General features: G+C 39.7%; 1 protein-coding gene across 19 annotated transcripts in view; it reads left to right on the forward strand.

Moving 5' to 3' along the window:
• The first annotated feature begins 3,415 nt into the window (after positions 1-3,415).
• gphnb (gephyrin b) overlaps positions 3,416-23,202 on the forward strand; it is a 150,642-nt gene continuing 130,855 nt past the window's right edge. For 18 of the 19 annotated variants that reach the window (XM_073932012.1, XM_073932013.1, XM_073932014.1 and 15 more), the window contains exon 1: positions 3,416-3,532. Coding sequence is in view for 10 of the 19 variants with exons in the window: in XM_021468335.3 (XP_021324010.1) it covers positions 3,469-3,532 (64 nt within the window). In the remaining 9 variants the exon portion in view is untranslated. 19 annotated transcript variants of the gene reach the window in all.

Genomic DNA, 23,202 nt, shown 5'->3' on the forward strand with positions numbered 1-23,202 from the left:
ACATTTCTATACAGCTTAAAGTGCATTTAAAGGCTTAACTAGGTTAATTAGGTTAACTAGTCAGGTTAGGGTAATTAGTCTAGTTATTGTACAACGATGGTTTGTTCTGTAGACTATCGAAAAAAGCTTAAAAGGGCTAATAATTTTGCCCTTAAAATGGTGTTTAAAAAATTAATAACTGCTTTTATTTTAGCCGAAATAAAACAAATAAGACTTTCTCAAGAAGAAAAAACATTGTTAGACAGGCTGTGAAAATTTCCTTGCTCTGTGAAATATAATATGGCAAATATAAAAAAAAAGCAACAAAAATTCAAAGGGGGGCTAATAATTCTGGCTTCAACTGATATATATATATACACTCAGTTGAAGTCAGAATTATTATCCCCCCTAAATTATTAGCCCCTCTGTTTATTTTTTCCCCAATTTCCGTTTAACAAGAGAGAAAACAAATTTAGCTTAAAGGAGCTAATAATTTTGTCACTAAAATGGTGTTTAAAAAATTAAAAACAAACACGACTTTTTCGAGAAGAAAAAATATTATCAGACATACTGTGAAAATTTCCTTGCTCTATTAAACATAATTTGGAAAATATTTAAAAAAGAAGAAAAAATCTTTAAGGGGGCTAATAACTTTGACTTCAACTGTGTGTGTGTGTGTGTGTGTGTGTGTGTGTGTGTGTGTGTGTGTGTGTGTGTGTGTTTGTGTGTGTGTGTGTGTTTATATATATATATATATATATATATATATATATATATATATATATATATATATATATATATATATATATATATATATATATATATATATATATATAGTTATATATATATTCATTTATTTTCTTGTCGGCTTAGTCCCTTTATTAATCCGGGGTCGAGCGTATGTTTTTACGCAGCAGATGCCCTTCCAGCCACAATATATATATATATATATATATATATATATATATATATATATATATATATATATATATATATATATATATTAGGGCTGTCAAATGATTAATAAAAATTGCAATTAATCATGACTAATCACGAATCATCATATTTATTACAGAAATAAAAACACAGTCATGTAAGAGCCATATGAATTTTTAAAACAATCAATGCCAATAACAAACAAAAATGATTTCCATGTTGAATTCTAAGTGGACTACAAACACATGCGCACGCACGCAATGCAATGCAACGGGCGCAGCGCACACGGTGAGCGAGGGATCCCTTCAGATTCATCAACACGCTCGATCACGTTCATCAAATTTGCCTAAACTAAGCGTTCTAAAGTCTAACTGTATTTTATGAGCAAGGATTCTGACACAGCAACGTGAAGCAGACGCTTTACAAAAGTTGCGTGTAGGGGGGAAACACGTCAAACTTATGAAACGTGAGGGCTCATGGAAATAGCTTAAAGGCAGAGAATAGGGCTGTCTTTAACAGCTCGCCACTTCATCTGACACTTTCTGAGTACATTTACATAGACGTCAATACACCAATACTCCACTTTAATGATGAAGATAGTACTGATTAAGAGTTGACCATGTAAGCAGAGATTTTTGATTACCTTAAAGGATCAAGCCAGTGCAGAGGTTTTTCTTTCCGCTCGCCATGAGGTGACAAATTCCATTAAAACATCCTGAATGAACATCTGCTGAAGGAGACTGAACTGCTGAACTGCAGCTAAAGTCTAAAGATTAAAAATGAAACACCCGAAATTGCATGAAACTCTGGGGGAAACGCAGGATAGCCTGGTGATGGCACATTAAGTAACGTAAGGACCGTGAGGGAGGGGGTGGGTGTAGCAAATTAAAATGAGGACTGAGGGTATTGTGACTTTCTGATGCCTCCTTTCAGTCGCTAGAGAGGCAGTGAGGGTCCTTTGAATTTGTGACGCGCTGGTGGCTTTAGACAGACACACTGAGCCCAAGATGTTAAGGAAAACTTTACGTAAACTTGAAGCATGACAAACAATACAGCAATTTGTGGGTTGAATACCTGTTTTGTATGGAGCCTATTATTGCGTTGTAGTGATGGTTGTTGCGTGTGCCGTTGCGATGCCGTTTTGCGGTCAACAAAAAATACGGCTACCCCACTCTCCTTCTCTCCTCCTAACACCTGCGTGATTGTGCACACACTTTATATGTTCTAGCAGGTGCCAGTTATGCCCACGTGACCAAAACATAAAACGTCACTGTGAAACCCAAACTAATCAGTATACAAATAAACATTATAATTAAATAAAAAGTAATATGGCTCCTATAGAGGGGTTCACTCACTATTCTGCCGCCTAGGTCGCCTCTATGCACGTGCCGTCCCTGAACACACGTCGGCCACAACAGAACATTAAAAAAACTGCAATTGCGTCATTTGCGTTATTTTTTTAACGCATTAAATATTTCAAATTAATCACATGTGTTAACGCGCTAATTTTGACAGCTCTAATATATATATATATATATATATATATATATATATATATATATATATATATATTCATTCATTTTCTTGTCTTGTTTTTTTATTCTGAAGTCGCCACAGCGGAATGAACCGCCAACTTATCCATCATGTTTTTACAGAGCGCTTCCAGCCGCAACCCATCACTGGGAAACATCAATACACACTCATTCAATCACACACTCCTACACTACAGTCAATTTTATCCTATCCAATTCTTTGGACTGTGGGCAAAACCGGAGCACCCAGAGGAAACCCACATGAACGCGGGGAGAACATGCAAACTCCACACAGAAATGGCAACTGACCCAGCCGAGGCTTGAACCAGCGACCTTCTTACTGTGAGGCGAACGTGCTACCCACTGCACCCCTCATGTCGCCCCATATATATATATATATATATATATATATGTGTGTGTGTGTGTTTTAAACACCAGATGCCCTTCCAGCCACAACCCAGTACTGGGAAACACTCATACACACTTATTCACACACACTCATACACTACAGCCTAATTAGTTTACCCAATACCCCTATAGCGCATGTGTTTGGACTGTGGGGGGAAACCGGAGCACCCGGAGGAAATCCACACCAACACAGGGAGAACATGCAAACTCCACAGAAATGACAACTGGCTCAGCCTGGGCTCGAACCAGTGACCTTCTTGCTGTGAGGTGAATGTGCTACCCACTGCGCCACAGTGTCGCTTTTATCAGTGTTTTATTTGTGTTGTGTTGTTTTATTTGTAGTTGGGTTTTATTTATTTTTTATTTAATTATATTTGTGTTTTATTTTAATTTGTGTTTTTTTTTTGTATTTATGTTGTATTTTATTTTTGTTTTATTATTATTATTATTATTTAGTATTTTATTTTTAAGTTTTGTCTATTTCCCCAGTGAGCGCTGAATCTGGGTTCTGCTGCTCTGGCCTGCGCGCTTCCCTCTCTCCCCCTCCAGAGTTCGATGCGCTCGGCTCTCGGCTCTGCCTGGAGTTCTCAGTGCGGCGACAGCGGTGCTGAATATGGCGTCAGACGGGATGATTTTAACAAACCACGACCACCAAATCCGGGTCGGCGTCCTGACAGGTAAAGGCCAAAACCCTTCAAATCATCGTGCGGTTTCTTTCGGGGAAAAGCACTTGCGGTTTTCCAGCTGTTTGCCAGCGGAGCCTCTCCTCCCCAAGCGTGTGTGTGCGTGCATGTGTGTGTGTGTGGCATGTGTGTGTGTGTTTGTGTGTTACTCTGCTGGTCAGCGGTGATTTAAAGCCCTTTTCTCTTCCAGAGATTCATTTACCGGCCAAACGACTAAACAATCCCTCTTCTAGCTTATATGCATGCGTGACAGTGTTTTGAAATCTCACGAGAGGATGGAGTTTTATCTGCTCAATTCTTCATTTTCTCCTTTAAATGAGCGCATTCTCCACATTTGCTTCAGTGAATGCTGTATTATTTGTGAAGTACCTGCAGTCATCTGGTGTGATCGGTGCTGAAGATGTGATTTACTGTCAGAGACGGTGGATGCAGTGGGCTGATATTAGTGAGGACGGCTGTGAATCGTGGGCTGAATGCTGGTTTCCTCTCTGCATGACAGCCTTGTTAATGCAAACATGCCTTCGCCGGTGATTTCCATCCGTGCTTCATGTTTTGCCAGTGGTGACGAGTGAAACGCTCGAGCGAAGGCTGTGCAGTTTGCGATTTAATTTCATTGCTGTGTAATAATAATTAAATAAATCAATCAATCAAATGCATGCACTGAACGATAGCATTTAAGGCTTGAAATCTCTTGCATTAGCAGGATAATGCAGCTTTGGGAAAAGAGGAAAAAAACGCGGAGGCCGCGGATTTTCGTGCGATGTGATTGGTGATAACCCTCTGATGGAAATCCGCTAGTGAAGGTGGTAATGTGCAGAGAAGGAGAGGCAGAGGAGCTCCATCCAGCTCTTAGGGAAACCCCGCTTCACCTCCCCCCTCCTCACTGCTGTAGAGCGGGGAAACCAGCAGCAAAAGCGGCGGTGCCTCGGAAATGCAGCGGCCGCTTGATAAGCGCTGTCCATGGTGCTGAAATACGCCGGTCACTGCTTGTGCGCTGTCCGCGGTGCTGAAGTACATTTGCAGCTGGATTGTGCGCGGATTTAACATTCTTCGGCCGCTGGATTTGCACTTTCCGCGGTGCATAAATACCGCGGTGCTGAATTTCAGCTAGCGCTGTACATATACTGCTGAAATGCACCCGACGGTCACTCGAGTATTTCCTTACATGTTCTCCTCTGTCATTTAGCCGATGCTTTTAGCTAGCTAAAGGGAGGACGTGTCCCTGCAGTGTTCAGATTAGTGGTCAAGGATATGGGTTTGATGCATGACTACAGTCCAGTACAATAGGACCCCAAATGTAATTACAGCCTTGCTTTTATCAATGCATTCATTACAGGAAAAGTCCCATGGGAGAAACCTGAGCATATTTGTTCTGCATCAAATCTCAGTGTGCTTGAACATACAATAGCCGGATATTTAACTACTAAAGGGAATTCACAGGGTTTATATCTTTTCCAAAGTTTGAACACAACCATTTTGTTACCAGGACATAGTTAATTAATTTTCAATGAAAACACGGCTGCTGGCGTATTGACCTGCATTGTTCTGAACACATTTATCACAGCGTTTATCACAGTTATTCAAAAGCTACAGTGTAATGTGAGATTAACAGCGGTGCTGAAATACAGCGGCCGCACGATGAGTGCTTTTGCAGTGCTGAAATGCAGCAGTTCTCACAGAGTGCTCTCCGTGGTGCTGACGTTTGGCTAACTCTTTACATATAGTGTGAAATACAGGTGTCGGTCACTCGAGTATTTCCTTACATGTTCTTCTCTGTCATTTAGCCGATGCTTTTAGCTAGCTAGAGGGAGCACGTGTCCCTGCAGTGTTCAGATTAGTGGTCAAGGATATGGGTTTGATGCATATGCACAGTCCAGTACAATAGGACCCCAAATGTAATTACAGCCTTGCTTTTATCAGTGCATTTATAACAGGGTAAGTCCCATGGGAGAAACCTGAACACATTTGTTCTGCATCAAATGCATCAAACCTCAGTGTGCTTGATCCTACAACAGCCTGATATTTAACTACTAGAGGAAATGTATAGGTGGTATAGTTTGGACACATAACCATTTTGTTACCAGGGCATAGTTAATTGATTGTCAAAGCAAACAAGGGTGCTAGTGTATTGACCTGCATTGTTTTGAACTCATTTCATTCACAGAATGCTTTTATTGCAGTATTTATTACAGTTTTACAAACACTACTGTCAAATTTAAGGGTTAACCACAGTGCTGAAATACAGCGGCCGCACAATGTACGCTGTCCATGGTGCTAAATTTGGGTTAACACTATACATATAGTGCTGATGGGCCAGAGTCACTTGGGTATTTCCTTACATCAGGGGTCACCAATCTCATTCCTGGAGGGCCGGTGTCCCTGCAGGGTTTAGCTTCAACTTCCCTCAACCACCTGCCTGGGTGTTTCAAGTATACCTAGTAAGACCTTGATTAGCTTGTTCAGGTGTGTTTGATTAGGGTTGGAGCTAAAATCTGCAGGACACCGGCCCTCCAGGAACAAGTTTGGTGATCCCTGCCTTACATGTTCTCCTCTGTCATTTAGCCTATGCTTTTAGCTCGCTAGAGGGAGGACGTGTCCCTGCAGTGTTCAGATTAGTTGTCAAGGATATGGGTTTGATGCATATGTACAGTACAGTACAATAGGACCCTAAATGAGATTACAGCCTTGCTTTTATCAGTGCATTTATTACAGGGAAAGTCCAATGGGAGAAGCCTGAGCATATTTGTTCTGCATCAAATCTCAGTGTGCTTGAACATACAGTAGCCAGATATTTAACTACTAGAGGAAATGCACAGGGTTTATATCTTATCCCAAGTTTGGACACACAACAATTTTGTTACCAGGGCATAGTTAATTGATTGTCAAAGCAAACAAGGGTGCTAGCGTATTGACCTGCATTGTTCTGAACTCATCTCATTTATCAGCTTCGTTTTTCATAGTATTTATTACAGTTTCATAAACGCTACAATGTACTCTGAGGTTAAATGTGGTGCTGAAATACAGCGGCCGCTCAATGTGCGCTGTCCATGGTGCTAAATTTTAGCCATACTTATAGTACTGAAATACAGGCCATAGTCGCTGGGTTTTTCCTTACATGTTCTCCTCTGTCATTTATTCGATGTTTTCAGCTAGCTAGAGGTAGCACGTGTTCCTGCAGTGTTCAGATTAGTGGTCAAAGATATGGGTTTGATGTATATGTACAGTCCAGTACAATAGGACCCCAAATGTAATTACAGCCTTGCTTTTATCAGTGCATTTATTACAGGGAAAGTCCCATGGGAGAAACCTGAGCGTATTTGTTCTGCATCACACCTCAGTGTGCTTGAACCTACAATAGCCAGATATTTACTACTAAAGGGAATTCACAGGGTTTATATCTTTTCCAAAGTTTGAACACAACAATTTTTTTCCCAGGACATAGTTAATTGATTATCAACGAAAACACGGCTGCTGGCGTATTGACCTGCATTGTTCTGAACACATTTATCAGATGCTTTTATCACAGCGTTTATTTCAGTTATACAAAATCTACAGTGTAATGTGAGATTAACAGCGGTGCTGAAATACAGCGGCCACACGATGAGTGCTTTTGCAGTGCTGAAATGCAGCAATTCTCACAGAGATCCAGAGATCTCCATGGTGCTGATTTTTGGCTAACTTTTTACATATAGTGTGAAATACAGGTGTCGGTCACTTGGGTATTTCCTTGCATATTCTCCTCTGTCATTTTAGCCGATGTTTTCAGCAAGCTAGGGAGGAAGGGAGAATGTTGTTTTTACTTAAACAATTAAGTAAAGTTGACTGAACATAACTTAAAATTTAGCTTTTTGGTCCTATCACTTAAAAATATGAGTTAATTTAACCTATGTACCATGAAAATGCAAAAACTTAAGATTTCAAGTGTAGTGAGCTCAAAATCATAATTAATCCTTTGAAAAAAGAGGTCATTTTCACAAATGTAGTCTTGACTGTAAAATTCTAACATGTGCAACTGTTTAAGTGCAAGGTCTTTTTTAAAATCAGAAAACAAATGGCTTCAGGTATAATTATTCATCATAATGTGAATAAATGGCTACTTATTGTTTAAAATTTATTTAAACATTTTTTCATAGTATATTATTATGCACACACATGCTCATATATATATATATATATATATATATATATATACTAATACAATACAATAAGTTCTTCCTTATTATAAATAAGATTTGATGTTTTGGATACCATCATTATGAAGTTTCCTCAATTATCCGCAAGTCGATTAATCAACGCTAAAGTAGATCAACATATTTCAACCCACTCAACAGGTTTACTGAACTAAATTAATTGAGTAAACCCGTTGCCTCAATTTAATTGAGTAATGGAGTCTCTCAAAACTATGTTTATTTAACTTGCCGGTTTTTTGGACTATACTTAAATTGTTCAGTTCACCAAACATAGTACTAAGTTTGGTGAACTGAGCAATTTAAGTGTAGCCTACTTAAGTACTAGTTTGGTGAACTTAGCAATTTAAGTGTAGCCTACTTAAGTACTCAGTTCGGTGAACTGAGCAATTTAAATGTAGCCTACTTAAGTACTAAGTTGGTGAACTGAGCAATTTAAGTGTAGCCTACTTAAGTACTAAGTTGGTGAACTGAGCAATTTAAGTGTAGCCTACTTAAGTACTAATTTGGTGAACTGAGCAATTTAAATGTAGTCTACTTAAGTACTCAGTTCGGTGAACTGATCAATTTAAATGTAGTCTACTTAAGTACTCAGTTCGGTGAACTGATCAATTTAAATGTAGCCTACTTAAGTATTAAGTTGGTGAAATGAGCAATTTAAGTGTAGCCTACTTAAGTACTCAGTTCGGTGAACTGAGCAATTTAAGTGTAGCCTACTTAAGTACTAGTTTGGTGAACTGAGCAATTTAAGTGTAGCCTACTTAAGTACTAATTTGGTGAACTGAGCAATTTAAATGTAGTCTACTTAAGTACTCAGTTCGGTGAACTGATCAATTTAAATGTAGCCTACTTAAGTATTAAGTTGGTGAAATGAGCAATTTAAGTGTAGCCTACTTAAGTACTAAGTTTGGTGAACTGAGCAATTTAAGTGTAGTCTACTTAAGTACTAAGTTGGTGAACTGAGCAATTTAAATGTAGTCTACTTAAGTACTAAGTTTGGTGAACTGATCAATTCAAATGTAGTCTACTTAAGTACTAAGTTTGGTGAACTGAGCAATTTAAATGTAGTCTACTTAAGTACCAAGTTGGTGAACTGAACAATTTAAGTGTAGTCTACTTAAGTACTAAGTTTGGTGAACTGAGCAATTTAAGTGTAGTCTACTTAAGTACCAAGTTGGTGAACTGAACAATTTAAGTGTAGTCTACTTAAGTACTAGTTCGGTGAACTGAGCAATTTAAGTGTAGTCTACTAAAGTACTAAGTTTGGTGAACTGATCAATTTAAATGTAGTCTACTTAAGTACTAAGTTTGGTGAACTGAGCAATTTAAATATAGTCTACTTAAGTACTAAGTTTGGTGAACTGATCAATTTAAATGTAGTCTACTTAAGTACTAAGTTTGGTGAACTGAGCAATTTAAGTGTAGTCTACTTTAGTACTAAGTTTGGTGAACTGAACAATTTAAATGTAGCCTACTTAAGTACTAAGTTGGTGAACTGAGCAATTTAAGTGTAGCCTAATTAAGTACTAGTTTGGTGAACTGAGCAATTTAAGTGTAGTCTACTTAAGTACTAGTTTGGTGAACTGAGCAATTTAAGTGTAGCCTACTTAAGTACTAGTTTGGTGAACTGAGCAATTTAAGTGTAGCCTACTTAAGTACTAGTTTGGTGAACTGAGCAATTTAAGTGTAGTCTACTTAAGTACCAAGTTGGTGAACTGAACAATTTAAATGTAGTCTACTTAAGTACCAAGTTGGTGAACTGATCAATTTAAGTGTAGTCTACTTAAGTACTAAGTTTGGTGAACTGATCAATTTAAGTGCAGTCTACTTAAGTACTAAGTTTGATGAACTGAACAATGTAATAGTCTACAAAACCAGCAAGTTAAATAAACTTAAATATGCAAGTTTTGGGAGACTCCATTACTCAATTAAATTGAGGCAACGAGTTTACTCAATTTAGTTCAGTCAACTTATTGGGATTTTCAGTGCAGATTAGTGGTCAAGGATATGGGTTTGATTCATAACTACAGTCCAGTACAATAGGACCCCAAATGTAATTACAGCCCTGCTTTTATCAGTGCATTTATAACAGGGAAAGTCCCATGTGAGAAACCTGAGCATATTTGTTCTGCATCAAATGCATCAAACCTCAGTGTGCTTGATCCTACAACAGCCAGATATTTAACTACTAGAGGAAATGTATAGGGTTTTACTTGAAATGAGACTTGTTTTGTGTGTAGTCCTCTTGAACCACCTTATAGATGCACATTTTGCCTAATAGCACAGCGGATTATACCTTTGCCCAAGTTTGGACACACAACCATTTTGTTACCAGGACATGTTTAATTGATTTCCAAAGAAAACAAGGCTGCTGGCGTATTGACCCGCATTGTTCTGAACTCATCTCATTCATCAGCTGCTTTCATCATAGCATTTATTACAGTTATATAAACGCTACAGTGTAACCTGAGGTTAAGAGTCTTGCACATGTGCGCAGCGGTCATAGTTCATAGATTGTCCCTTGTGGGGCTCAGACGTACAGCCGTTTGGTAACAAACCCAGATGTTGGACTGCTGGTTTGCAGGGCATGGAGTGCATCTAGGCTATTGCCCTGCATTGTTCTGTACTCCTTGGCCATTTATCAGATGCTTTTATCAGTGCACTTAACTAGGACGGTCCCTCTAGTGTAACCGCAGGTTAAAGCATCCCGCTCAGTGGCACAGCGGTGATAGTTCACGACTTACTCCGTCTAACCATTAGGCTGCTGTTGATATGTCACACGCTTTCAATGCAATTATCATGAAGGCATGGCTATCTAACACCCTTAAAACCTCTAGTTCATGTCAGCGAATAGACTGTACACGAGCATGCAATTGTCATGCGTCAGATTGCATTCGTGACCTCGCAGATGACATTTGAACAGGAAGCGTGCCAATATTTGCCTCGGTAACAAACCATTCCCACATCTAAGTCACCCTCTGCGTTGCTCTTGTGCTGAGGGAAATGAAGACAGGAAGGTAAAAAAAAAAGCAAGAGGAGAGAGATATCACAGTCTTGCGTGTGTCATCTGACCTTTCGGAAATCTCTCTCCTCGCTGTTGCTCAGTGCAGCTGTGGGATTTCACCATGTTGAGAAGTGATTTCCTTTCCTATCTCTATCTCGCCGGTCACCTCAGACTCTCACTTACAGGGCGATGAAGTATCTGTGTTATCAACAATGTAAAGATGAATGTGCGCCTGCGATCGGAGGTGATGCTGTTCACCTTTGACACCGGTCCGCGTTGTCCCTGTGACTAATCGGCATTGACGGAGAGCCGCATCCGCATCTTCCGCTCCATCTTCCCCGATGACAGCAGGGTCATGTGACCAGACCTGTCCCCTTCTCTGGGGTTGAGAGGAGCTTTGGTTGGCATAGCAACACTGTTGAGGCATTAGGAACCTGACATGCATAAAACGACTCCGAGACGGGGTGAGGTCATGGTTTGACACCTGGACACCACAGAGAGCTGCTGCTGGAGATGTTTGACTTGTGGTTCAATATTTTAGCAGCATATATTTTAGATATATTATGTGAATGAGTTTTTGTTGAATGCTTTTTATTATTATTATGCAAAAATCACACAAGGGGTTATATTCACACACTGACTGTGTGTCAGCAGTGTGTGAATATAACCAGGATCTACTGATATAAATGTATAAATTCAATTGTTCATTATCAGTCTGCAGAAACATTTTGATTGACATTCTTCTTTTGTACGTGTCATCAGAGGGGGTTAAGCCCCGCCCACTAGTGACCATCTCTCCCTCATTAGCATAGGACACTTTCGTCCGCTACACTCCTCCACCATCCACTGCACTATCAAGCACACCATCCAACAATCCCCACCCCCCGCTCTCCACTTTCCTGCACGACACCTCTCCATCCTCGGGTAACACCCCGATTTGATCTTCTCTTCACTGGTTGCCTGTATATTTCAGGATCCATTTTAAGTTACTTTTGTTTGTTTTTAAGTGTCTAAATGGTGCTGCACCCCTATACCTCTCTGAGCTTCTCTGAAAACTCAGAGGGGATCGGGCTTTTGCTGTGGCTGCACCAAAATTGTGGAATGATTTGCCGTTGTATATTAGACAAGCCTCTTCCATTGCTGTTTTTAAAACTCTTCTCAAAACCCCCTTGTTCAATTTGGCTTTTAGCACAGCGTGAGATATGTTGACATTATATGTTTTTTTGGTCACACTTTACAATAAGGTTCATAAGTTAATAGGGATGTAACGGTATTGTAAATACCGTCATACCGCAATATTAATTTTTTTCGATATTACCGAAGTCGCATGACTCGGTAAAACTATAGGTCTTCTGAGAAAATTTGCTCAGGCGAATGAAGCGAACGGGAGGTACCGGAAACTACAATTCCCATCAGCCCAGGCTTGACCATAATCCCTTGCGGTCTGTTGTTGCTACAGATCCAGTAATGCGGAAATGGAGTGTGCTGCTAGAAGTGGGGATCAAAAAGAGCTGGAAAACTCTAAAGCGGGTGTTGTAGCCGCGCGCGTACTGAATAGCGGTGTTGTCGCGCGAGTTCTTATCAGCTGTGTTGTCGCGCGCGTACTGAATAGCGGTGTTGTCGCGCGAGTTCTTATCAGCTGTGTTGTCGCGCGCGTACTGAATAGCGGTGTTGTCGCGCGAGTTCTTATCAGCTGTGTTGTCGCGCGCGTACTGAATAGCGGTGTTGTCGCGCGATTTCTTATCAGCTGTGTTGTCGCGCGCGTACTGAATAGCGGTGTTGTCACGCGAGTTCTTATCAGCTGTGTTGTCGCGCGAGTTCTTATCAGCTGTGTTGTCGTGCGAGTTCTTATCAGCTGTGTTGTCGCGCGCGTACTGAATAGCGGTGTTGTCGCGCGAGTTCTTATCAGCTGTGTTGTCGCGCGCGTACTGAATAGTGGTGTTGTCGCGCAAGTTCTTATCAGCTGTGTTGTCGCGCGCGTACTGAATAGCGGTGTTGTCGCGCAAGTTCTTATCAGCTGTGTTGTCGCGCGCGTACTGAATAGCGGTGTTGTCGCGCAAGTTCTTATTAGCTGTGTTGTCGCGCGCGTACTGAATAGCGGTGTTGTCGCGCAAGTTCTTATCAGCTGTGTTGTCGCGCGCGTACTGAATAGTGGTGTTGTCGCGCAAGTTCTTATCAGCTGTGTTGTCGCGCGCGTACTTAATAGCGGTGTTGTCGCGCGAGTTCTTATCAGCTGTGTTGTCGCGCGCGTACTGAATAGCGGTGTTGTCAGCACACTGTTCAGATTGATGCAGACATGAGACCTCTATCTTACTCATGGTTTGTCCTCTCAAGTGGGGGAAAGACAATGCACAACGTTACCCACTGCTGTCAACCTGGGCCAAGTCATATCTCTCTTGTCCCAGAAACCTCAGTCCCAAATGAGAGGGTTTTTTCTGTTGCAGGGGACATTGTAAATACCCAGAGATACCAGCTTTTACCAGATTATAGTTATATGATAATTTTCCTTTAAACCCATCTCTATCTGAGTGAGTGAGTGAGTGATTAAATGTTGAATGTGATGAGTTTTCAACAATACTAAATTGAAACTTTATTTTTTTACATGGTTTAATATTTTTTTGTTATTAAAATTGAAGTTCCTGTTTCAAAGCTTACAGATAGATGGCTAATTTGTATGTCATTGACACTTTTGGCACTTTTTTGGAGTATTTTCATAAGTTTTGTTTTTTCCTGTAAATGATTCAATAAATACCGTACCGTGACATTCATACCGAGGTATTACCGAACCGTGAAATTCTGATACCGTTACATCCCTATTAGTTAATGTTAATTAATGCATTTACTAACATGAACAAACAATGAACACTACATCTACTACTGTATTTGTTCATGTTAGTTAACGTTAGTTAATGAAAATACAGTAGTTCCTAGTTAGTTCATGGTAACTCACGGTGCATGGACTTGGATGTTAATAATGCATTAGTAAATGTTCAATTATGTTTAATAAATGCTGTACAAGTGTTGTTCATGATTAGTTCATGTAAGTAAATGCATTAACTAATGAACCTTATTGTAAAGTGTTACCGTTTATTTTTTTGTATTTTAAAGTTTGTTTTACTCTCGGTTGTCAGCACTTTGGTCGACTGTGTTGTTTTAAAGTGCTTTATCAATACGTTGAATTGAATAACATGCTGGATCCGTTACCCTGATCTGTTCCGGGAGCTCGAGCTGAAATCTACCCACATTTGGCGTGTTGGCGGGTGTTAATGTAAAGCCCTGGTTATGATTATTACCGAACCAATACCAAATTTTTCTCATGTGCATCGCAGTTCACCAAAGAAACAATACATTTTGTCACCCCTAATGTTACCTCTCCAAAGCTTGTGAAAACAAAAATAAAGGCCTAGCTTGCGTTAATGCTTTTAATTTATAGAAGGTTATTTATTAAGAAATGTGTCTGTACTGATTATGACATGGGCGTTTTCTGGGAGTCTAACAATGTTCAGAAACTGAAATGTACTAATCATATGTAAAATAGCGCAGCACATTCGTTGGTAAACAAGTAACTAAATACACTTCATCTTTGTTAAAGATACAAATGTTATAATCTCTTGCGCTCAAATGCTTGAAATTAGCTTTAAAAGCATTCAACGTCACAAAACACAGCTGGGTCAGTTGTCATTTCTGTGTGGAGTTTGCATGTTCTCCTCATATTGGTGTGGGTTTCCTCCGGGTGCTCTGGTTTCCCCCACAGTACAAACGCATGCGCTATAGGGAAATTGATGAACTAAATTGGCCATAGTGGATGAGTGTGTGTGAATGTGAGTGTGTTTGTTTCCCAGTACTGGGTTGCATAAAGGACTGATAAATAAGGGACTAAGCTGAAGGAAGTTTAACCGCTCGTTTATGGTTAAACTTTGCAATGACTTTACAAATCTGATCTTTCAAACTTTTGGTGCCTTTGTAACGGAGGCCAGCTAGTAAGTACTGTAAACCTCACTCCTCTGACCTCTAAAAGTGCTCTACTGACATACGCTAGAGGCCATGGTCTTTAGCCTCCTTGTTAGAGCAACCGACTCCCATGCGGAAGATTGCTGGTTCGATCCCCGCTCGGAGTGGGTTGGGCAGTGTAGGACCGACAGGGTTACACCTGCTCAACTAGAATTCTGACTTGATATTGCACATCCTGTGAAACACAAAAAGGGGTACGTTTTCCAAACAATGACATATCTTGCGTCTGAACTATCATAGCATGATGCATCGTTTGGGAAAAGAGTGATGCAGTGACGCATGTTTCCCTAAAAGATCCATCATTTGATCCATGTTAGTTATAATGTAAAACGCCCATAATGACGCTCTAAATGGGGGAGAATAACTACTTCTTTTGTGAAAAGCACCACACTTTTTTTGTGCAAATTATATTAGTTTTACACGCACACGCATTAAAAAAAAATTCAATACTAGTTTTTTCTAAAAACATGCACATGCAGGGCTTAGGAATATGTGTGGGCGCTGGTCAGCCGGTGCTTTTGAAAACATTATTGGTTGGGTTTAGGGATATGTGTGGGATATGTGCGCCCACACATAACCCTAAACCCAACCAATAGTGTTTTCAAAAGCACCGACTGACAATATTGGTTGGGTTTAGGGAAGTGGGTGGGCGCTGGTCAGTTGGTGCTTTTGAAAACACTATTGGTTGGGTTTAGGACTATGTATGGGCGCTGGTCAGTCGGTGCTTTTGAAAACACTATTGGTTGGGTTTAGAGAAGGGTGGGTTGGTTAATTGGTGCTTTTGAAAACACTGTTGGTTGGGTTTAGGGAAGGGGAGTGGTTGGGGTGATCGATCAGTCAGTCGGTCGACAGCGGCCTCTGGTGGATTTACGTGAGAACAGCTGATGTAAATGGCACTTGGGAGGGAAATTTAAGATCTGAAAAGTGTACGCACTGGCCTCTGGTGGATTCTTGAAAAAAATAACTGCAAAGACACGTAACTCCTAGCACATATTTGTAATGTAATGTCTATTAATATAGCAAATTTATCGTGTATGGCATACATTCAAAGTGCTTCAAAATCATAAGGGGGCCTCTCCACACCACCACTAGTGTGCAGCATTTACTTGGATGATGCGACGGCAACCACAGGACAACGGCGCCAGTGCGCTCACCACACACCAACTATTAGTGGAGTGAAGAGAGAGTAATAGAGCCAATTCAGTCGATGGGGGTGATTGGGAGGCCATGATGATTAAGGACACAAGGTTTACACCCCTACTCCTTACACCTGTATTTGGTGCTCTCCAGAAATATATATAGGGGTATGTGTCCACAATGAGCCTGGGTTGTATTAGTCATTTGCTGAAATTGTATTCATACTGCATTATATAGTGTGTATTGCAGAAAAATAGCCGAATTTGAGTGAACTATTCAAGATCTATGTTGCTGTTGTTGAATATTATTAAGCCCATTTTATTCAATACCATAAAATTTTAATGTTATTTATAAATTAAAAAAAAAAACATTTTAATGTAGCTTCCTTCCAACCCAGGATCATTCTGAAAATGCACTGCTATGTACATCTCAGGAGCAGGGCCGGATTAAGAACCCATTGGGCCCTGGGGCTATAGCAAATCCAAGGGCCTCCATATATATATATATATATATATATATATATATATATATATATATATATATATATATATATATATATATATATATATATATATAGTAGTAGTTGTTGTTGTTGTTGTTATTAATAATTTACTAATTAATATTATTATCTAATTTTCCAGCATTTGATTTATATTTGATTATTTTTGAGTCCAGCTGTAACAGCCGCACGGCCGAAACAGCGCCTTAGTTTCAGGGGGGATGGTTGAGTAGTGAACGACGTATGTGTGAAGGGGGGCGTGTGCGCGTGAGACGTACTTGAAGAGCAGTGGGGGTGAGTTGCGCGCGACGTACCTGAAGAGCTAGTAGGGATGCAGTGGAGAGAGGGGTGTGCAACATATTTGAGGACCGGGCAGGAGACGCGCGATTTCCGGGAGATTATCATTCATTTGGGGGCATACGGGAGTGTCTATGCATTTCAGAGATACTCCCGCAACTTCTGGGAGACTTGGGATGTCTGATATTCTGACTTGGCTACAGACACTCCGAGCCTGAGTTTAGCACCAGCGTCACTGTTTTTGAACGGCAGCGAACCTAAAGGATTACTTTACGCTATCGACAAAGAAAGCATAACGTAAAGAGGCGTTTTCAGCGTCATATCGCAATTTAATTCTTTAGCCAATCAAGGGCCCCCTTCTTCTATGGGCCCTGGGGCTTCAGCACCACCTAGCCCTCACGTTAATCCGGCCCTGCCCAGGAGTTACGTCTTTTCGTAGTTTTGATTTCATGAATCACCCGAGGCTGCTGTGTACGCTTTTTCAGATCTCAAATTTATTTGCGAGTGCCATTCGCGCCTACAGTTCTCCCGTAAATCCACCAGAGGCCGCTGTTGACTGACTGACCGATCAACTTTCCTAAACCCAACAGGCAGTTTTCAAAAGCAATCCAGAAAAAGAAAAGCCCTTCCCTCATTTTACCAAATTTCAGATTTTACCCCATTCTCACCCTGTTATTAACTTGTTTATTTTATTTTTTGGCTTTTGTTTTAGTTTTAGTTCTTTCTGGAACCATTCTTCACTAGACTCGAACCCCGTCGTTGTGGTAAACTCCACTTTGTGTCTCAAGTTCACTGACGTACAGTACATGGCGAGCTAACTCAAAGTGGTAACAGCAGAAAAGCCATCCATACGGATGAAGCAGTCAGCTGATAAGCGCGAAAAGGAACAGCTGTAGTGTCCTGGATGCCCCGTAGCGTTCGCTCTAAAGACGAAATGCAGCCGTTTGTAACTCTGCCTACATAATTCTCCAGAAATGTATATAGCGCTATGTTTTGACACTGAGCTAATGTTGTTAATTTTAATCTTCATTTTAATTTTAGTTAGGTTTTTAGTGTGATATGTTTTATTATTTTAGCTTTATTTCAGATAAATAAATAATAGTTTTAGTTTCATTTGTTTTTTATCAACACTGTTTATTAAACAACATTTATTGAAATCATGTAGTACATGGAAGCTTAATCTACTCGAGCTGGAAATTTGCATGTCATTTAGCACAGAGATTTGTCATGCCAAAGATCACGATTGATAAATCCACCCTGAACGTTTCTGGTCTCTTCTTCTGTTTAGCTCTTGTTTCAGAAGCTGTTGGCTGCTGAAATATTTAGTTACCCACTTTTCATCACTCTGTCTTCAAATGGCTTCATTTTTAGCATCCTCACCTTGGCGAGTACTGACCTAAAAATACACCCGGGGTGACCTTGAGAAGGACGGCTATCTTTCTGTCACTTCCACAAAACATGAGTTACTATTAAGAGGAGCCAGGAAAAGTGGATTACATTGGTTTGGGCTGTAAATACTCATTGCAATGATTTATTTCTGATTTGATTACAATCAGTGTTTGATTAGTTAAGCATAACACAGACGGAATTTGAATTAGTGTTTGAATGTACTGTAAGAACACTAAAAGAAATGTGTTTCCTAACCAGTTAAACTCTGCAGACCCGGAACCGGGTCCGTGACGTTGACTTTGGCTTTAAGATTTAAAGGACTAGCATTGCACCAGACCCGTAAGTGTTTTCGTTTGAAAGTGTAGAATCTATATTTTCTGCACATATGCATCACTTTCGTTTTTATTGTACTGTACAAAAGTTATTTACACTTAAATACACAGTATTTTGGATACCCGAGCTGGGTATTGAACATTGGTTCATTTCCATATGGTTCATATATGACACATGTACAAGTTATAGCTCAAATGAAAGCTCTTGTCGGTGCTCATACTGTTCTAGCAATATTTTTACTAAATTATATTCACATATCAAACAGTTGCCGAATGAATCGCAGTGTTTCCATGGCGCAGAAGTGAAAACAATACATTTATGATCAATAAGCAGCCCCAGATAGCACAGACAGCTGTCATCTCTTACCTTATGCTGTGCGCTTCAGGGCCATTTCTTCTCTGTTTTTGAGGTGATGTGCATAAGTAATCCTTTTATATGTCTGATTTGGTCCAAACACAGTGAATAATGTTTGATCAAACAAAAGAATAGTGAAATATGAAAACAATGATCGCTCCCTGTGGCTTGTACAGCACCTCTCATCAGTTGGAATACAATAACTTTTGCATAGATTATGGTGGAGACATATCTATTTTTTCCTAGGATTACAGACATGCGCAGGAACCACCTAAATTAATTACAGCACCCTAGACCACACAGAACCTAAAAGTTTTTTCAATAGTGTTTTATGAAAATTCAAAGGATTTTCTTTAAAATGATACCACATGTTTGCATTTACACCTCTGCAAGTGGATTTGGGAAGCTTTTAAATTTGGGTAGGCAAAATCCAGGCGGAAATCCCAAAATAGCACGTGCTAGTGTTTGAATGACTCTCTATGTCTAAAGTGATGACAAAACTGCTGATTTTGCTCACACTTTAAGATTATAAGGCTGAACGTGATATGAAATGCCATCAGTCTACAGAGATATCTTCTTACAGTGGTACAGTCTACAGTATTTCTCTGTTGCAATCAGGATTTCACAATAATTAAACGTGAAAATAACAACGAATCCACTAACGTTACCAGACTGCTGTTGTGTTTGCGATAAGGAAAAACACTAAACACATGCGGACTTGGCTTATTTTAATCTGCCAACACAACACACATTCCTGATATGCGAGCAAATCGGTATAAATACAGCACTACAACATACAAAAGAGAGATCATCTAACCTGCCAACATGTCTCTGAAAACCCGGGGGGGAGGGGTGTTCGGGGGGGAGGTTGAGAACAGGATGCAGCGGGTTTTGGGCGGCCGCTTCGATCGTGTACTGTACCAAAGTTGGCAACCCCGGGGTGTTTAGTTTACAGACTGTACCAAAGAGGGGGGTGGGTGAACTTACAGGAGTTTTTTAGAAAGAAATAATAACGGGATGTTTGCAGGAGACTGGTCTGAAATTACGGGATACTCTCATGGAAAACGATAGTGCTGGCAGGTATGCTTACCAGTTTAATATTGATTTGCTCTGATGTAGTTAGAAATCAGACTGTCATGCTGTGTTCACACCAGATGCGGAACGCGCGGATAAATCGCGCTGTTCGCGCGTAAATAGCCGCGTGAACATTTGAGGTTACTCGCTTCATTCGCGTGTCAAATTCACTTCAGAACAGACGTGGATTCGCGTGATGGGCAGGGCTTCTGTCTGCCTGGTGACTAGCTTCATAGCTAAATGGCTAACATGGATTTTATGAAGAAAATAACAGTGTTTATGTGCTTTATGAAGACTGAAAAACAGCGTCGATACGTTTAGGGCCGTGTCTGAGTCCACTACATGCTTTTAGAGGTGCATCCAGCTCTGTGAGCTCATAAACTCCTCTAGAAACTTTCAGCGAGACTTTCAGGAGACTTTCAGCGGTGCTTCTGACTGAGCCAAGCCAAGTTTGATGACTTGTTGTCTGTGTCGGCTGGAGGATTTCCCCCGGGACGCCATCAACAGGTTCTACGTCACAATCACGCCCCCACAAGAGCAAGCTTCTGATTGGTTAACGCGGCCCGAATGTTCGCTGAAGTTCAGATTTTCGAACTCGAGAGATTCACGCAAAATTAAGCGCATTAAGCGCGTCAAACGCGCAAAACGTTCAATTTGCGCCACGCCATTCACGCGTTTTGCGCCATTCGCACCGCGCCATTCCCGCAATTCACGCCATTCGCGTGTATCGCGCCGCAGGATGTCTATTCGCGCGTTTGCGTTGACTTAACATGTAAATCACTCGCGCTTGACACGCGTTCCGCGTCTGGTGATAACGCAGCATTATGTCTTCTAAGCGTAAGGGCTTATTATGCAGTTCTGTCGCCATCTTGTGGATAGAAAACGTCAACTGTCGCCAACGAGCTGTCTCTCAGAAATTGTAAATATTTTAAAATAGGCACTATTCTTGCAAATAAACTGCGTAGTTGCAATCTAAACAACTACATTCTCGACTAAAAAGCCTCAAAGTATATTTTGTTGTTTAACAGCAGTAATATTTTTTCAAACTGTAGTTTCTGCTTGTTGCTGGCTGTATGTGGGCGGAGTAATACACAAAGGGTAAAGAGGCTTTACGGATGCCGATATTACTTATATATATCATGGCTATCAGCCAATCAGATTCGAGATCCAGACAGAACTGTTGTATAAATTTTAATATCATTCATCCCTATTTTGAAGGCAATCCAGTGGTCAGTGTTATTGATATAAATAGAAACAAGAAGGAAATCGACACCCCAGCAACTCTCCTACTGGTTTTCACAGTGATTTTATAGATGCGCATCACCTTTCTGCATGTTGCTGAGCTGGATTCTGTCTGAACTTGTGTCCTTCCCCAGCAGGACCATTGAAATTCAGTGACTGAACTGAACTGCCAATGAGGAGAGATTCTGCGGCAGACAGCTCAAGCACGTCTCTTTCACTCAGTATTGCCGAAGCGTTGTTCAGTACGTGAATAATGAACAATTATACAATACATAGATCTGCAACCAAGAATAGATCTGTGAAATAGTCACATAATGTACTATATACAAAGTAAATACAATTAATATTAACAATAAAAAGAAAAAATACTAATATGTATTATTATAATATTAATATATTAATAACAATTCACTGAATAAATGTGCATTGGTGTAAAAAAGTGTTTGCCCCCATACTGATTACTTATTTGTTTGCATGTTTGTCATACTTTAATGTTTTAGATCATCAAACAAATGTAAATATTAGTCAAAGATGACACATTATGCAGTATTTAAATGAAGGTTTTTATTATTAAGGGAAAGCTAAATCCAAAACTGCATTGCTTGGTGTGAAAAAGTGTTTGCCCCCCTATCAAAATATACCATGACTTTAGTTTATCACCCTGGAGTTCAATTTCTCAAGCCACCCCAGGCCTGATTACTCTTCGCAATCAATAAATCCCTTAAATAGGACCTTCCGGACAAAGCGAAGTAGACCAAAAGATCCTCAAAAGCTAGACCTGATGCCAAAATTAAAAAAAAGAAATAATGTATGTTTCATATTTAGGCGACCTCTGATGAATAAAGGGACTATGCTGATAGATGAATGAAATGAATGAAAGATCTGAAAATAATAATAAATAATAATAATAATAATTAAACACGTAAATGCATACTATATAAAATTAAATGGGTAAATAAAATCAATAAGGACAATAATAAGAATATGTAAGACATAATGCAGACATAAATAAATTTAAATATTAGTAGCAGTACTAATACTATCAATAATATAATACTGTCTATATCTAAAATAAGGTTATATATATATATATATATATATATATATATATATATATATATATATATATATATATATATATATATATATATATATATAAGATAAGTAATATATAAGATAGTAAGCACATCATGCAGTGTTGTGCTTAAATAAGACCTGCCTGGCAAAAAGTAGACCAAAAGATCCTCAAAAGCTAGACATCATGCCGCAATCCAAAATAATTCAAAAACAAATGAGAAATTAATTAATTAATTAATTAATTAATTTTCTTTTGGCTTAGTCCTTTTATTAATTTTATTTTTGTTTTATAAACAAATTTATACATCAGTAATAAAACATTTAAATAATACAAAAAATAAAATTGAGATCTACCAGTCTGGAAAGCCATTTTTAAAGCTTCGGAACTGCAGTGCGCCACAGGGAGAGCCATTATCTACAAGCCTAAATTATTTACAGTATCTACATGGAACCATCAATTCTGCTGTGAACCAAGATATCCTGAAGGAGAATGTCCGGCCATCTCTTAGTGACCTCAAGCTGAAGCAAACTTGGGTTTTGCACCAGGAAAATGATCCAAAGCACACCAGAAGGTCTACGTCTGAATGAAGACTTTGGAGTGGCCTAGTCAAAGTCCTGACCTGAACCCAATTGAGATGCTGTGGTCTTGACCCTAAAAAGGTGGTTCATGCTCGAAAAACTCTCCAATATGGATGAATTCAAAACAATTTAGCAAAGATTAGAGGGACATAATTCCTCCACAGCGCTGTTACAGGCTCATTGGAAGCTGCTAAGGGTGGCCAACTAGTTACTTTGTTTAGGGGCAAACACTTTCTCACACTGAGCTATGCAGTTTAGTATTTTGCTTTTGTCCCAAGCATTAAATTAAAAACTGCATGATGTGTTTACTTGTGTTACCTTTGACTTAATTAAATTAGTTTGATGATCTGAAACATTAAAGTGTGACAAGCAGGCAGATATAAGGAATCAGTAAGGGGCTAACACTTTTACACACCACTGTATTTCTCTCTCTCTCTTTCTCTCTCTCTCTTTCCACAGCTCCTCTAGTGAATGTGGATGG

The sequence above is a fragment of the Danio rerio genome, chromosome 20, assembly GCF_049306965.1.
Source record: "Danio rerio strain Tuebingen ecotype United States chromosome 20, GRCz12tu, whole genome shotgun sequence".
Taxonomy (NCBI): domain Eukaryota; kingdom Metazoa; phylum Chordata; class Actinopteri; order Cypriniformes; family Danionidae; genus Danio; species Danio rerio.